This window comes from Carettochelys insculpta, chromosome 4 (genome assembly GCF_033958435.1).
Source record: "Carettochelys insculpta isolate YL-2023 chromosome 4, ASM3395843v1, whole genome shotgun sequence".
Classification (NCBI taxonomy): Eukaryota; Metazoa; Chordata; order Testudines; family Carettochelyidae; genus Carettochelys; species Carettochelys insculpta.
In genome coordinates this window covers 48,703,308-48,720,844 of record NC_134140.1, presented here as the reverse complement: position 1 = coordinate 48,720,844, position 17,537 = coordinate 48,703,308, and the positions used below count along the sequence as shown (strand labels likewise).

Below are 17,537 nucleotides of genomic sequence, written 5' to 3'. Positions count from 1 at the left end.
GCCTTCTTTCAGCTGAACGTTTCCAGTTCTTTCAACCTTTCCTCATAAGTCAGGTTTCCTAACCTCTTATTTTTGTTGCTCTTCTTTGGGCTGTCTCATTTTTAAGTGTGGTGCCTAAAACCAGATACTGTACACTAGCTGAGGTCTCACCAGTGCTGAGCTGAACCGAATGATTACCTCTTGTGTTTTAAATGTGATACTCTTAAGACATTGTGGAATATTCCTTGCCTTTTTCAGAACAGTCTCATGCTTTTGAGTCCTTCAGTTTGTGATCCACTATAGTAGCCTGATCCTTTTCTGCAGTATTAGTGCCTGCCCAGTTATTCTCCATTTTTGTAGTTATGAATTTGATTGATTTATCAAGATCTCTTTGAATTCTGATCTTGCCTTCCAAAGTGCTTGCAACCCCTCTTCTCTTGGTGTCGTACCCTGATTTTGCAGTCCATCATCCAAGTTGTTAATATTGTGTAATGGCATGTTGTGTTGCTCAACGTCTCACGGGAGTGGTGGGGTTTTGAAGGAGTCAATCCTTTAGGCATCGTTTTAGGGAAAGATAATACTGTTCTGTTCTAATAAGATTGAATCAACCATTACTGTATATGATTGAGGTTATCTTTTTGTGGTTTAAATATTTTTGAAATGCATCTTCTTTCATAACTACCATTTTATTTAATTTTATAAGACAAATGTATAAAAACATTTCATTCCATTTATTTGTAATTACAATTTTTCAAATAAAGTTCTCAGGTAATCTCAGCCTGCAGGCAATCAACTGAAATTAACCATGCAGTCCCAGTGAGTTGGGTGGCAGTTTGTCTTTTAGTTTTTGTTTTGAATCTGGGCAAAAGATGTGCTATTTAACCCACACGTTACTATATTATTGCAAACTGTGAAATTAGAAGAGTTACAGTGATTCATCTGCTGATTTCTGCCCCCCCCCCCCTCCCCCGAAATAGTAATTCTTCTTTGAGGGCCTATGTGCATTCCCACTTGTGGGATTTTTGGCCCTTGGGGTGGAGCTCATTGAAACTGTGTCCTTTTGAGGCTTTTTGATACGTCCCAATGACACCAGTTTTCAACTTGTGAGCCTAAGGGAGAGCAGGCCCTGATTGCCTTAATTTCTTCCACCAGCACCACCACAATTAAGGGCATTAGGGAGCTGTGATACATGTCTGCCTCTGAAAACCTGAGTGCACTACCTTATTTTAGACATTTTCTTTACTGTTAAATAACCTTTAAACTGTCAGTTTATTTATAAAATCCATGTCCATTTTGCTGACTATAATTTATTTAAAAAACAAAAAGCAGCTTAAACTTTGAGTTCTTCTGTAAATACTGAAAAATCTCTCAACATGCTTTTGTTTTTCATGGCTCTTATTCTACCATTTATGTCAATCACTGTGGGAGGGAGCCTTGCAGTATTAACAGAATGTGGGACTAAGGAGTTAGTGTTTGTTTTGTTCTTGGTGGTCATTCAGTAAGGAGTATAACATCTTCATGTGACCCCCCTATTTGTGAGGCATTGATGGCTGATCATTCCAATTCTGGAGATGCAGATCTTATCACAGAAGAGGGAGGTGTTAGTAGTTGTTGGAGGGGCACGGGGCAGTTTGTGGTGCTCTTTTGCTCTTCTCCACCTATCCTAGTTTGTGCTGCAGTGGGACCTCTCAGATTGTGCCACCCTCATAGATTACTGTTTTCCACTGGGGATGGTCTTGGGCAAGGTTCTCCCAAGAATTGACACAGATGCTGCACTTTTTTGTGTGTGCCTTCAGCATGTCCATATTGTTTCCACTAGTCCCCAGTGTTCCTCTCTCCTTCCTCCAATTCTGAAAACAATCTGGTTTGGGAAGCGCTGATCAGACATCTGAACTGTGTGAGCAGTCCAACAAAGTTGTTGATGAATGATCATGGTGGTCATGTTTGACTCTTCCAGGATGCTAGTGTTCATGCCCCATCCTCCCAAGAGATATTTAGGATTCTCTGGAGGCAGCATTGATGATATTGTTCAGGTGCCTTCAAATGGCGCTTGTATGTTGTCCAAGTTCCACATGAGAATAGTAGCATTGGAACAACCATTTCATGGGATTCAAGGACCTTTGTTTTGGGATAGATGTCCTGGTTCTCAAATGCCCTTCATCTAAGTAGGTGAAAGCAGAGATTGCATGGCTCAGACAATGTTGGATTTCCGCATCAATGTTGACTTTAGTGGAAAGAGGACTTCCAAGGTAGCAGAAGTGTTCCACTTTTTCAAACAGTTCTCCATTTACTTGACTGATGGGATATTCTCATTCACTTTCTGTTCAAGGTTGGTGGAACACCTTGGGCTTTTTGATATTCAGTGTGAGGCTGAGATTCTGGTTTGCTTCAGTGAAGGCACTTAAGATGGTCTGAAGGGCTGTGGGAGAAAGAGCAACTATAGTGTCATCTGCATACTGGAGCTCCATGATAGAGGTTGTGGAGGTCTTGCTTTTAGCCTTCAGTGTCTTCAGATTGAAAAGCTTTCCCATTTGTTCTATAGACAATCTTCACACCATATGGAAGCTTGCAATCAGTGAGGTGAAGGGTCATGGCAGTGAAGATGCAGAACAGTGCTGGGGCAATGACCAGCCTTACTTGCTCCGGTTTGACCTCAAAGGGGTCACTTTGGGATCCGCTGTTGCTCAATACTGTGGTAGTCGTTGTGAAGCAGCCTTAAAATGCTAATGAATTTTTTGGGGCAGATGATCTTTGAGACGATGGTCCAGAGTTCGCTGTGATTTACTGAGTTGAATGCATTGGTTAGGTCAATGAAACATATATAAGGCTTGATTGTGTTCGACATTTTTCTTGCTGTTGACAGGCAATGAAAATCACGTCTGCTGTTCCTCGGAATGGTCGGAAACTACACTTAGATTCTGATCTTTGTCGTGTTTTTTGGGCAGCCTCATATTCTCTTGCCTTTGTCTATCTTCTTGTTCTTCTCTTGATGCAATCAGTGTCATCCAAAGCACATGACCAGTCCATCTCCAATGCCTCCTGGCAATGATGGTACAGTATGACATTCATCTTTCCTCCACCTCTGGTGGGGAAAGAGACCTATACAGCTTCTGGAATTCAGAAATTGTGGGTTGTATAATCGGCAGTCTATAGTACTACAACTAAGCCACTAAGAGAGCTTTTTCATCTCTGATCTTTCCTTTGTTTAGTTTACATCTTCAAAACAATTTCCAGTTGGAAAATGTGTCTAGTATTGAGACTGATTTATGTCCATTTATATTTTCATTAAATAGGTGTCAGGGGAGGGGAAACAGGAATCAACCTGTGACATCACTTTTGCTTATTTTACTTGTTGCAAGGTTTGCATGTAGTTAATTTCATGCTTCATATCTTTTAATGATTTTTCTTTCTGCTTCTAGGAAAAGCTCTTGTCAAGATCTCTTCAAAGAGGTGAAGATCTTCAATTTGACCAGGTAGGAAATACTCTCATTTAAGGTACTAAACTGTCTGGTTTTTGTCAGGTGTTACGGAAATATGATGACCCCTACTTGTACAGAAAACAATTCTACCATTCAAATGATAAACTAGTACAATGCTATTTTAAGCTAACTAGTTTCTAGAGATAAGTCCAATTTTCTGTTACCTGTGCTGAAAGGTGGTATAATATACTCATAGATAAATAATTTGAAGATGACCAATCCAAAATAGCATGTAGAAATGAAACCAGGTGCTGAAAAATATGGATTATATATGCATTTGGCTTTGTCACAGACTTCCTATGACCTTGGGTAAGTCATTTTAAAGTTTCTATCTAAGTCTGCAACTCTAAAATAATGATAATTTCAGTGATATTCTTCTAAGACTCAATATCTGTAAAGTACTTTAGATCAGGGTTTCTTAAACTTTTTGAGACTATGGAACACCAAACAGTAATATTTCTAATGCACAACACCTATGAAAATTATCTTTGAAAATTGTTGTCAGACAAACAAAACAGCAACCTATACAGCAAAAACAAAATGAAGCAATTTCATCAGGTATCATAGCAATGAAGAAGTAACATTGTATGTGGTTTTAATAACAGAAAGTATATACCATCAGTGTGTTTTTTCCATACACTCTCGGTACACCTGCGAGTTGTTTGCAGAGCACTGCTTTAGATCACTTACTCTTATGTTAATTTGCATGCTACATTTTCTTTGGTTATATGCAGGAGACAGTATGGATGGTATATTAGCCAAACCACCACCCTCATTCCACAACATGGGCTTTTTTTATCTAGTAGTTATTGTTCTACTTCTGTCATCACTTGTCTGCCCTCCTGTTGCCCCCACAGCCTGCAGGCTGTCTGAGGGGGTTCAGGTTCCAGGTGGCTGCCTCCCTCTCTAGCTGTCCCCACGCGGTCTGCAGGCTGCGTGGGTGGGCCAGGATCTGGGGGCTTCCCCTCCTCCTGCCTCCCACCCCTTCTGACTACACCCCTGTGGTCTGTAGGCTGTTGTGGCGGCAGGAGGGAAAGACAGGCTCCAGGGGTTGTCCCCCCTCCAGCTACTTACTCCCTGTGTCCTGCAGGCTCTCTGGAGCGGGTATGTTGAAGTGGGCTTAGAGTTGCCAGATTTTCAGAATGTTTGAGGGACAGTGCCCTCCCCCAGAGCCAGGCTCCCCTGCCCCCACTCTAACCCCATCCCCCTACACCTCCCTCAGAGCCAGGCACCTGCAAACGCCTGATGTAATCTAATCCCCCTTCACTCATCCAAAGCCAGGCATCCCCAGCCCTCTGCTCTAACCTAATGCCCTTCCTCTCTCCTCCTCCTCCTCCTCCTCCGGAGCCAGGCACCCCCACCTGCTACCCCCCACCACACACACACTTTCACCCAGCAGTCACTGTACTAGGCAGCTTTGACCACAGTACTTTTTCCAAACTAAGTAGTCACTTCACTCTGACAAAAGTGCTTCCAGTTCAGTAGTGCTCCTTTTGCAGAGCCACTGACTAGATTGTTATAATATGGGCAACACAGAAAAGCTATTTAAAAACCCTTTGTAAACTGAGATGATGCAGAATTCTCATAGTAGATATATTTGCATTACCATGTGAGTTGGAATTATCAGCTCAGTTTGTGTGTGCGCACTTTGGTCAGCCACACCCTGCCTGCCTGCAGTCCTACCTAATTCTAGGTCACCCAGTGCTGGAGCCTGTGGCTGCAGACCCTCTTCACTGTTTTGGCTTTGGAAGAGAGGTTTGTTTTTTTTTTTACTTGATATTGTGCCAAAAATCTGTCAGCTGAAGAGCTTTTCTTGTTTTTCTATCTCAAACCACTATGGTTTGACCAGTTTCATTTATGAGAAGGATTTGGTAGTGATGGGGGACTTCATTTATCCAGACATACGTTGGGAAACTAACACAGTGAGACACAGACTACCCAGTAAGCTCTTGGACTGCACTAAAGACTTTTTAGTTATTTATTTATTTTTATTTCAGAAGGTTGACAAAGCTACGAGGGGCACTGTTCTAAATTGGATTTTAACAAATACAGAGGAGCTGTTTGAGATATTAAAAATAAATATTAAAAGTGGAAGCCTGCTTGGGAAAAAGTGGCCAGGAAATCATAAAGCTCATGATTCTAAGAAATGGTGAAAGGAAGGCTGCTTGGGAAAAAGTGGCCAGGAAATCATAAAGCTCATGATTCTAAGAAATGGTGAAAGGAAAAATAGCAAAATAGAAACAATGGATTTCAGAAAGGCACATTTTGGTAAACGCAGAGGGCTGGTAGGTAAGGTCCAATGCCTAAGACTGAGAGGAAAAGCAACTGAACAGAGTTGGCAGTTTTTCAAAGGGATGCTTTTAAGGGCCTAAAAACAAGCTACTCTACTGTGTAGGAAAGATAAAATGTATGGCAAAAGACCTCCTTGGCTTAACCAGGAGATCTTGCATGACCTCAAAATCAAAAAGGTGTCATATAAAAAGTGGAAACTAGTACAAATTACAAAGGACGAATATAAGGAAACAATACAGGAATGCAGCAGCAAGGTTAGAAAAGCAAAGGCACAAAATGAGCTCAAACTATCCAGAGGAATAAAGGATAACAACAAGACGTTCTATAAATACATTAGAAGCAAGAGAGAGACCAAGGACAGAGTAGGCCCACTGCTCAGTAAGGAGGGAGAAATTATATCCGGAAACTTGGAAATGGCAGAGGTGCTTATTAACTTCTTTGTTTTGGGCTTTGCCAAGAAGTCTGATGAAGGAATACCTAACATAGTGAATGCTAGTGGGAAGGGGGATAGGTTAAGTAATTTTTTTTTTAAATCTTCTAAAGAAAATTACATGTCTGCAAGTCACCAGAATCTGATGAAGTGCATCTTAGAATACTCAAGGAACTGATAGTGAAAGGCTCAGACACTCCGTCAGTTCTGAAAAGTCATGGAAGTTGGGGATGTTTCCAGAAGACTGGAAAAGGGTAAATACAGTGCCCATCCATAAAAAGGGGAATAAAGCAACCCAAGAAATTACAAACCAGTCAGTTTAACTTCTGTGACAAGAAAGATAATGGAGCAAGTTATTAAAGAATTCATCTGCAAACGTCGAGAAGAAAATAAGGTGGTGGGTAATAACCAACATGGATTTACAAAGAACAAATCATACCATACCAATCTGATAACTTTTTTGGTAGGGTAACAGGTCTTGTAGATAATCAAGAAGCGGTGAACATATCTTGGTATACCCTGATTTTAGTAAGGCATTTGATACCGTCTTGCATGATCATCTTATCAATGAACTGGGCAAATACAACTTAGATGGGCCTATAAGACATGAGAAGTCATTCTTCCTCTCTGCTCTGCACTGATTAGGCCTCAACTGAAGTATTGTGTCCAGTTTTAGGCACAAGGTGGAGAAATTGGAGAAGGTCCAGAGAAGTGTAACAAGAATGATTAAACATCCAGAGAACATGACTTATGAGGGAATCCTGAAAGAATTGGGCTTCTTTAGTTGGGAAAAGATAAGACTGGGAGAGGATATGATAGCAGTTTTCAAGTACCTAAAATTATATTACAAGGAGGAGGTAGACAAATTGTTTTCCTTGGCCTCTGACAATAGGACAAGAAACAATGGACTTAACTGCAGCATGGTAGGTTTAGGTTGGACATTAACCACCCTGACAGGAAATTTTTCCTAATCATTGGAATAAATTGTCCAGGCAGGTTGTGGAATCTCCATCTCTGCAATTATTTAAGAGTAGGTTAGACAAACACCTATCAGGGATGGTCTAGACCAGGAGAGGGAAAAGGAGGGAGCAACCTTTCAGAAGTGGAGTGCCGAAATTTGACCTTTGGACATGTACGTACATTCCAAGTGCAGGTGATAATTTTAAAGGTCACTTATAGTCCTACTTACAACAGCTTCATTAATAAATAAATAAAGACACAGAGCTTTGCTGTTTTAAAAAGGTCTTTCTATCTCCATCTGGCTGGGTTTTTTGAAATATCTAAAAGTGTTCGGAATTTTAATACAGTTTGAACTTCTCTTACCCCAGATTCTCTGGTCCAGCAACATTTGTGATCCAGCAGGACCACAGATGTTGCTGAGCTAGGGAGCCCCAGCCACAGAGGTTGCCTGGAGAGGGGCTTCCCCCACTGCTCTGATTCTCTGGAACTCCTTCCACTCAGAGCAGTGGGAGTGGGGTGGAGGGACGTGTCTGGGAGCATGCGGCAAACAAAGTCTCTCCAGGGCACTCTTCTCCCCACTGATATCCCTCCAGCAGGGGCAGCAACAATGCTGCAAGGAAATAAGCATCCCCCCGTCACCCAGCCTGCTCCTGCTCCCTCCTCCTACCCAGACCACCCCACCCTGCCCCTACATCCCCTTCTGCCCAGACTCCTGCCCTCAGCCTTTTCCTGCACCCTCCCTCCTACCCAGACCTTTTATCTTCCGCACGCTCCTTAAACCCCCACCCACTACTGCACCTTATCTCCACCCAAATCCCCAAACCCCCCATCCTGCTCTTGCACCCTCCCTCCCATGCAGACCCCAAACATCAACCTCTAGCCCACCAGGGCAGGGGAGAGAAACAAGCCTGCACCAGGTTTTTTAGGTCTCCATGCTGCAGACTCTGGTGGGCTGTGGTCCCAGCCCCATGACATGACTCTGGTGGGGAATAAGGAGCGCTTGGGCTCTGGGGAAGGTCTAGGGAGGCCTTGGCCCCACACTGTGCAGGTTTCCAGCCTCAGCCCTGTGACAGGGGCCTATGCATTAGAGGCAGTCCCATGCTGCCAGGGCTCCTGGCCAGGGTGCGTGGCAGGTCCCTGCAGCCCTGTGGCTGGGAGCCAGCTGAGGTGCTGAGCCCCACTAACAGCCACAGTTGTGGGAATCTTAGCCTGGGGTATTTTTCATGACAAGTCCCGTGTCTCCCATTTACGCAAAAATGTCCAGCTGGGCAGTTCTGTGTAAATGCGGGACACAGGACTTGTCATGGGAATCCAGGAATGTCCCGCACATTGGGGGGATGCCTGGCAACCGTAAGTGGGCTGTCCCTCCTTCAGCTTTGCGCCCGTGACCTGCAGGCTGTCCTAGGAGGACCAGGCTCTGGGAGCCGCCTTTCATCTCCAGCTGTCCCTCCCTCCAGGAGCTCCCTCCTAGCCTCCACCTAGGCTGTCTGGGTGAGGTTAGGTTCCAGCACCCCCTCCCATGGCCCACAGGCTGTCTGGGGGCTGCTTCTGCCTCTAGCATACCACCTCTGCTGCATGTAGGCCCTCCCAGGGGTAAGGGGAGGGGCACAGGGTAGATGCTTAATATGCCTGGATAAAGGGCGTGTCATTCATGAATGTGTTTATTTGCAAGTTATTTTGTAAATAAACCCAGAGAACTAGACGAACTTTACTTTAACACTGAAATGTTCCTGATTGAACGATCACTGTGCCATACTCATTTGGGAGTGTTCCAGTAACTCTTGCATCTGGAGCCACTAACTCCTACCCTGAAAAACCCTAACAAAGCCTCATAAGACGTCTGAAGAAAATGTGCATAGATAAACACTTTGTGAAGAACGTAACCTTTTCATAATTTACATGATGAAATTGTGTGTTTATCTGTGAGTTGGCTTTGTGGCAAGTGGATTATATTAAAATATCTAGCATCTTCTAGTTGATTTTAGTGTGGCTGGCTATATAAATAAATATTTCAAAGTTCCAGATTAACTTCACAATATTTGCTTATTTTTTTTATAGTAAGTTTCCTTATGTTTGATTTAGCATGTTGTCATTACAAAAGAAATCCCTTGGATAAACAAAAAAAATTTGTACAAAAATTAATCTAACATAAAATAGAACTATTCAGACAGCATTAATGAATTTGTAAGACAATGGTTTGAAGCAAATAAATTACAAGCCTTATCATGAACCAATGTACCGTTTTTATCTTTTCAGTTGATAAGCTCTATGAGCTCAGTAGCAGAGCACTGTCTCCCCTCCTTACTACGCACCTTGTTTGACTGGTACAGGCGTCAAAATGGAACTGAAGATGAATCTTATGAATACAGACCTCGATCTAGCACAAAATCTAAGGGGTAAGTGTTGCTGCCTTTTTCTTCAGCAGCAAATCAACATTTGGTTCTCATGTTGATTTTTGTGAGAAGGGTAGTTACGCATTCTGGATTTAAAAAAAAATCATATTTTGAACCCTTTTGGACTGGATCAGTAGGGGCTAAAGTTTCTCAGATTTGGCCCTTAACCTGAACAGAAGAAATGCCTTGAATAACTTAATTATTCATCTCACTAATTTAGGATCAGTGTTATGTTCTTCTGGGGTGGAGACAAAGCATGGAGGGAGAAATGAAAAATATCAGTAAGATTCTCTGTCCTCTCGGAACAATAAAAAAAAATATCTATCCTGCTGTTCCACAATCCTCAAATTCTAGCCAAACCGTGGACGTTACTGCATATGTGTCTGGCTGTTTTTACTTTAAAACAACTAACCAGCCACTAATATGTAACTCCTGATGTGTCCAATAATGTTTGTTCTTAATTTCTTGTTCTAGGGATGAGCAACAGCGTGAGAGAGACTATCTACTTGAAAGGAGGGACTTAGCTGTAGATTTCATTTTTTGTTTAGTTTTAGTAGAAGTTCTAAAACAGGTAAGTTCTTTAGCATCTATGAGGTTTGTATTTGTTAACACTGAAGTGTTTGTTGTCTGTCAAACTTCTTTATATTAAGCTCATGCCAGTACAGAAGAGGTATATGTGATTTTACAGTAATACTTACAGTTGCACAAAGCTTTCAGCCTCTCCTCCCTGATTTCTCCTTGACTCCCCATCCCTTCCTTACACCTTCACTGACAATGAAATCTCATAGAAGGTCCTCTTTATACTGCCCATGTTTTGGACTATGGAGATTTGACTAAGCATGCATACCAAAGTTCTGTACTGAAAATCCCCTATGTAAACATTGTGGATGTGAACTGAAAGGTTTCCTGATTCTCATTGATGTTGTCCAATTTGAAGAGGATTATGTTAATTCAAATATTGCCACTGATGGGTTGTGGTTGTTGCTTCAGCTGAGAGGATGGAATCTTCTCATAGCAGCACTTATTAAAATACTCATCCTATCCTTCTCTGGGCAGATGTATGCTACAACCTGAAGGTCTAATTAAGGCAATTCTAGCTACATTAATTACATAGCTTAATTTGGGCTTCTGCACCATCTCCACCAAAGGAGGTCAATAGGACCATGTGTTCCCGTCAACTTCCCTTATGCCTAATGGGGGACAGGCGTGCTGATGCAGGTATCCTGTAAGTTTGATTTAGCATGTCCCTCTTAGGCATGTGAAATCAAACTGCAGCAAATTGACTGCATCAGGTTTGATCTTCCCTGTTTTGAAGATATACTGAGGATAAGGGGATGCGTTGCCCCCTGCAGATATAGATGTCTCCAGATAGCTTAGATCCAGAGCCTTCTCTGAAACTGTAGTATCTTCGGCTGTGTTTACATTGTGGGTGCTGTTTCAGGATATAAAGATATCCCGAAATAACAATGCCGCAGCTTTTTGCAGTGCTGGAAATAGCACTGCTATTTTAAGCACGGAATTCTGGTTTCACTACCCTCGTTGTATGAGAGGTAATGGAACAGTCAAAATAGTCCCTTATTCTGAACTTCAGTGTCATTAAGGTGGCACCAAGTTTGGAATAAAATATTTCGAAATAATTTTCGCAATTTTTATAGCACCATTTTGAAAAAAATCGGTGTACACATAGCCTTGGATAACTTTAGTATAGTTCATGTAATTAAGATAAAAAAATAATTAGGTTAGTTATTTTTAATTTAGATAAATAGCTGTTAAATTCAGTTCCATCCACTGATTAAGTAGCAGATCTAAAGGCAAAGAAATCCAGTTATAAGACGTGTGCATCTTGTTGGTAATCATCTTGGAATTGAACATCCATGTCAGATGCTTGCCATGTCTTGGTGAGGACCACTCTTACTTGACTTATTCTATCTATAGTGTGTTCACTCAGCACATGTAAAATTGTCTGAATAACTCTTGCTTCAAGAAGCTTAGGTGATAAGGCTGCTTGGAATTGATTAACTCTAAGGGATTCAATCACAAGCTAAAACAATGAGCATCAGTACCTCATACAACTAGTTTGAAGAAAAGGTTTACTGTGATGGAAGGCCTGAGCTTGGCTTTGGGATCTGTTTCCAGACTGCCACATGGTCTCGTCTTAGACTGTGAGTGGGCAATGAAAACTCCAGATACTCTCTTGGAAAGAAGTGATTGGTGAGAAAAGACGTTATATTGTCCATTTTTGTTCCAGGAAAGATGACAAAACTAAAAAAGACATCTTTTTAGTGCCTGTTAAGGAGATTGGCTCCAGATCTGTCAGCTTGGATCCAAAACTGAAAGCTAAGAATGTTTGTTAGGGTAAATCCCTTCATAAATCTCATCTAACAGATCAAGTTAGTTTTGGAATCAACAAATTTGTTCATCACAATTTCACACATTTACATCAGTTGCAGCAGCTTCTTTTTTGTATCTATATGAATATGTCCCTGTAGGTAAAACCCTTAGCTGGCCTGGGTCAGCTGACTCAAAGTTGTGGCACTTAGGTGTTGGGCTCATAAATTGTTGTTATAGACATTTGGGCTTGGGTTGAAGCCCAATTGTCTGTCTGTACAGCACTTTGTAGCCTCATAGCCCAAGCCCCGTGAGCCCAAGTGAGTTGACCCAGGGCAGTCACAGCTATGCCATGTGTAATCTATCCTTATGTAGATATTCTATCAGAGCCAGTTACCACAAATATCTCTGCTTTTATTATACCAATGCACTTGCAATACAAGCGCAGCTTCCTTCTGCCCGATGTGCTATTCCTTGAGTTTTACAAAGTTCTTTTCTGCTGTAGCACCCCTCCCCCGCTTGAGAAGTCAAGGTATTTTTGCTTGCCCTTATCTAGATGCTTTGCTGCTCAAACTCACATTTCAGAAGAACATTCTTGATGACTTCTGTTGCATATACATTCTCTGAGAGATTTGGATTCTGGACCAATATGAAGAAGTCCTACATATGTCCTATGTAGAGAATGCCCTTCATAGGAGCAGTTCTTGACATACAGAACTTTTCTGCTGTGCAAGAGGCTTCTGAGGCTCAGCCTGCTCTAGGTATGCTAAATTAACAATGTAGCCAAAAAGTAACAGTCTTCTTGTTAAAGTTAAGGTTCTTGTTTGAGTGGTTGCTCATGCCCTTCCCACATTAGGCACATGTGCTTGCCTCATGCACAGGTGTTGGATGTTTTTCCTTAAGGAGTACCCATAGGGGAGCAGTTGTGGCAGTCTCTGGAGTCTCAGTCTCAGTTGTGGCAGTCTCTGATTCCTCCATGGCTGTACACTTCCCCCACCTGAGATCCTTCATGCTACCGGTGACAGTGTAAGGAAACAAATGTTTTTTAGTCAATATTTGCTTTTTCTGTGATGCAGTATTTGCTTGGTGTAGATAGTTCTATTGGTAGTTTCTAGATACTGTTAGTTTGTTGTATCCTGGGGATTAGCCTAGGGACAGGGCATGCCCTAATTCGCAGACTTCAAACCACGTCTTGAGTGCAAACACCCTGTGCCTGTTAGTGACCTGCCCGGCAGCTGCCTGACGTGCTTAGGCAATAGACACATTAGAGATCAGTGTCATATTTGCAAATCATTTAAACCAGACAGAGAGAAAAGGACTATGTACCTCAGTAAGATCTTAATGCAGTTGGCACTAACCCCAGCACTGGAGACCAGGTCAGACTCGGCCTCAAGTGCCCGGGTCTTTGTTGGTGCATTCTTCCACTGCCATCATCAAGCTGGCAATGTTCCCTCTCACCATCACCAGGCTGGAAGGCAAGGACTTTGGCAAAGGGACACTGTCAGATATCCAGTAAAGGCAGTGGAAAGTAATGTGGAGAGCCAAGACGCACCATGGCTAGTCTGTCTTGAGAATCAGGGGCTGATGCAGGCAGAGTAGTCCAGTACGTGCCCACACCCCTACACCCTGTTGTGCTGTGGTAACACTGAGGAACAGTGAAGGCCTATGGGATGTGGAGGTAGAGGACAATATGATCTTGCTGGAGTCAACAGCACCCACCCAGGTAGTAGTACAGTTGAGAGGCAAGCCCCTGTTGGGCCCAGTTTGAGCATCTCTGTCCCAGTGGCTCTGGGCCCCTCCCAGGGCACCATCCTGCCAGTGCTCCCAATAGCCCCATCTCCTCCCTCAAGCTTGTATTGGATGCCTCAAATCTTGATTGCGGCATGCACCTTGGCAATCTCTAAACCTTATGGTTGTGGACCCTGGAAGAAGCGAGGATGAATGTGAATGTCAAAAAGCTCAGAGTGGTTCATCTGGCCTGCAGGTCTTCCTGCCACACATGCTGGGCAAAATTGTGAGAGTCCTCACTGACAATACAGCCTGAATCAACAGGCAAAGGAGGACACATTTGTTGGCTCTCAGCTGGGAAGCGCTCCTTGATTGGGACCTCTGCATCAGCCACACATCCACATGAAGGCAGATGAGCTCCCTGGGATCCACAGTGCTCTAGCAAATCACCTCAGCGGAGTCTTCCCTTCTCACCATGAGTGGTCATTCAACAAGGAAGTAGCCTGTGTGGTCTTCCAGAAGTGAAGGTTTCCCCTCATGAACTTGTTCACCACCAGGCAAAACAGAAAGTGCCTCCAGTTTTGCTCCCCAGGGGAAATGAGCAGGGATACCCTATCTGTCATCTTTCTCCTCTTGTGTTCTTAGTGTCTCCTGCATACATTCCGGCTGATCTCTCTCATGAGAGACATCCTAGTTTGAAGATCAAATGAGACAAAGGTTTAGTTACCACGGTAGCCCTGGCAAGGCCTTACCGGCACTGGTTTGGCACAATCATGAATACGTACCCTCTCTGGTCACTTCCCAACTTACTGGACCTGTTGTAGGACCACAGCCAGTTCCTGCATCCCAGCCTTACATCCCTATTCCTCTTCATGTGGATGATCCAGGGTTGAGCATGGAGGAAAGTAGCTGCTTTGGAAGAGGTTCAGCACATCCTGCTGGGAGGCAGAAAGCCACCCATAAGACTGACCAGTCAAGCAAAGTGGATGAAATTCTCCCACTTATTGTCAGAGTGAGATACCTCTCCTAAGCATGCTATAGTACTGTCAATTCTAGACTATTTGCTACAGCTCAGGAACCAGGGTTTGGCTCATTCCTCCATCAGACAGTGTACGTTATGGCCATCCCTGCGTTTCATGACCTCTCCATGCTCATCAGGACACCCTTCAGACTTCTTGGATCCTGCCCCGTTTTCATACTTGTTCTGAAAGGTTGCATTCCTGTTGGCAGTGATGTTAGTGGGGCAAGTCTTAGAGATCAGGACGCTGGCCTTGGAGCTCCTGTGCACACGCCTACCTCTCTGTTACAGTCTTCTATGAGGACGAGGTTGAGCTGCCAAATGTTGTTTTAGACTTTCACGTGAACCAGGACATATTTCAGGCCTGCACTCATAAAATACTTTAATCTTCAAAAAGCATCATAAACATGATATTTTACAAAACAAAAACGCAATCCAGTAGCACTTTAAAGACAGCCAAAATAATTTTAGGTGATGAGCTTTTGTGGGACAGATCCACTTCTTCAGAACATAGCCATACCAGAACAGACTCAATATTATGTGGTGTTTAATTAAAAAAAAAAAAAAACCAAACAAACAAACAAAAAAAAAACCCACATACACACTGAGGAAAGTTGGGCTGTGCATTTGAGATCATTCTTCAGGCCCTTTAGTCAGTTATATCACCTCCTTTGTAGTACAAAGGGGCATACACTCCTTTTTTCTGTTCTAGCTTCTTCTCTTCTTTGTTAACCGGATGGATGACTTTTAAACTGATGCCTTTGGCCTACTTTTCTCTGACAGGAATATCTTTACCCTACGTTTCAAGTTAAATTTACACTAATCAGACTACATCAGTCAGTGAGGTCTGAAATGAAACCATTAATCCAGATGTATTGCTGCTTATGATTTGCATATCCTGATATGATTACTTAATTTCTGATTACCATTTTTGATTGCTTAAACTTAGTAGTCAAATTATTAAACAAAATGCCACACATCATTGTTGTGGAGTCTATACATCATTGATGTGGAGTAGTTGACTTTCTAGGCAAAGAACTTCACCTGATTTCAGTTGTCATAGCTCCACTGAAGTCAGTGTAATTGTGACGGTTGCACCATCTCAGGGTCTGCCTCCTAATCTATTCCTGAATATTTTTATGTTGGATAAGACCATGGCATTTATGTGCTGTTATAATAGAGTGAAATGATACCTATTTTTCAGATACCTGTTCATCCGGTGCCAGATCCTTTAGTACATGAAGTTCTCAATTTGGCTTTCAAGCACTTTAAACACAAGGAAGGGTAAGTCAAGTTTAATTCATACACACAATATTTTTTGTTTTAATTCACAATGCTTTGTTTTCAAACTGACTGCACAGAGTTTCTGTTCTACTTGCCTCACACATAATGGATTTGGGGATAATACACAAAAATATAATTAATCGTGATTTTTTTTTTTGAAGTGTGACTTTAATGAAAACAGCTGTGTGCAAGAAGTCTTGTCTTGTTTGTCTTTAAAATATACAGCTTAACTTGCACAATCAGGGCAAGAAAAATAAAAAGTAGTGATCAGGCTATATAAATGCTCTTCCTATGTAGAGTACTGCATAAAGTTCCTCCTTAAAATGTATATCCAGCAGGCCTACCAAAATTAAACTACACCATTTCAGATATTATCCATTTTTAAACTTAAAAACAGAATGTAGGCCTGAAAGAGTTCTGAGTGCATTTTATGCCTCTTTTACATTCTTTTTGTTCAGATTGGTAATTCTTCAATTCATGAAGCATCTTTTATGTTTTGTATGTTAATGAGCACACAGATTACATCATTCTTTAAAATAACTTGTTGAAGCACACCCTTATTCTTTTTTTATTTTCTGTCTTTAGGTATTCAGGAACTAATACTGGGAACGTGCACATTATTGCAGATTTGTATGCAGAAGTAATAGGGGTTCTTGCTCAATCAAAGTAAGCTTGATATTTTCCTTTTCCTTTTTCCCTCTTAACTTTTTTAGGAAAAAAAAACCACAACCCTTTCCTCCCTGACTACCACTTACAGTATGTTTATTAATAATTGTAGCAAGTTGGAAGCTTTTCCTTAATTGTACATAAGCAAATCAGCTACTAATCGAGCATTTTCCATCATAGACACATTTTTGTGCATCATTCTTGTGGTCTTAAAAAATAAGAAATGCTGTTCTTTCCTTGAAATATAAATCATGTCTTTCTGTTGCAAAGTGCTTCCTTCAGTATGGCACTTTTTTCTCTCTCATTAGCTTGAGTACCATTCCAAGTCTTTCCAATGAGATATGGAATAGAATTATGAGATTTTTAAAGAGTTGTTACTAGTGTTAACAACTCATAACTTCATGAGATGCATATTGTGCATTTCTAACATTTAACAAGATTTTTTGGATGAGGCATTTAAGGAATATATATTCAAAGCTTAATAAGTTTAATTTTTAAAAAAGCTTTCCAGTCAACGTTCCCGCTAATATTTTATGTCCATATGCGAATTAATTTTGTAATGTGTACCAACCTGGAGATGTGTGACACATCACCTCCGTATTGCGGGGGGATAGGATCAAGGGGTTTGGAGTGTGGGAGGGATGAGGCAGAGGGTGGGGGATGAAGGCTGTAGGTGGTGGTGTGCACTGTGGGATGGAGTTGTGAATAAGGGGTTTGGAATAAATGTTGCCCTGGAAACGACGGCGACTCCAGTCCCCTCTTGCTACAACAGCTCTGGAGCAGGTGAGAGGTGCCTCTCCGTCAGTCGCAGCAGCTCTGATGAGGCTGGATTGAGCTGGAGGAGTGGCAGCTCTGTCCCAGCTATGACAGGCCCACGCTGCTGGTGAGAGCGGGGAAGAACTTTGAGAATGTGCCTTTCCCCTGGCTTTGGCAGCTCCTTGCTGCGGCGGAGGGCCATGTCTCTCCCCTAGCCATGACGG

The 17,537-nt window shown here is 42.3% G+C and overlaps 1 protein-coding gene across 7 annotated transcripts in view; it reads left to right on the top strand.

Annotated features, from left to right (window-relative positions):
- The window catches only part of FRYL (FRY like transcription coactivator), a 352,830-nt gene that overhangs the window by 156,076 nt on the left and 179,217 nt on the right, over positions 1–17,537 (top strand). For all 7 annotated transcript variants that reach the window (XM_074992742.1, XM_074992743.1, XM_074992741.1 and 4 more), the window contains 5 exons: positions 3,399–3,452; positions 9,397–9,536; positions 10,008–10,104; positions 15,812–15,891; positions 16,477–16,557. In XM_074992742.1, coding sequence (XP_074848843.1) covers positions 3,399–3,452; positions 9,397–9,536; positions 10,008–10,104; positions 15,812–15,891; positions 16,477–16,557 — 452 coding nt within the window. The remainder of the gene's footprint in view (positions 1–3,398; positions 3,453–9,396; positions 9,537–10,007; positions 10,105–15,811; positions 15,892–16,476; positions 16,558–17,537) is intronic.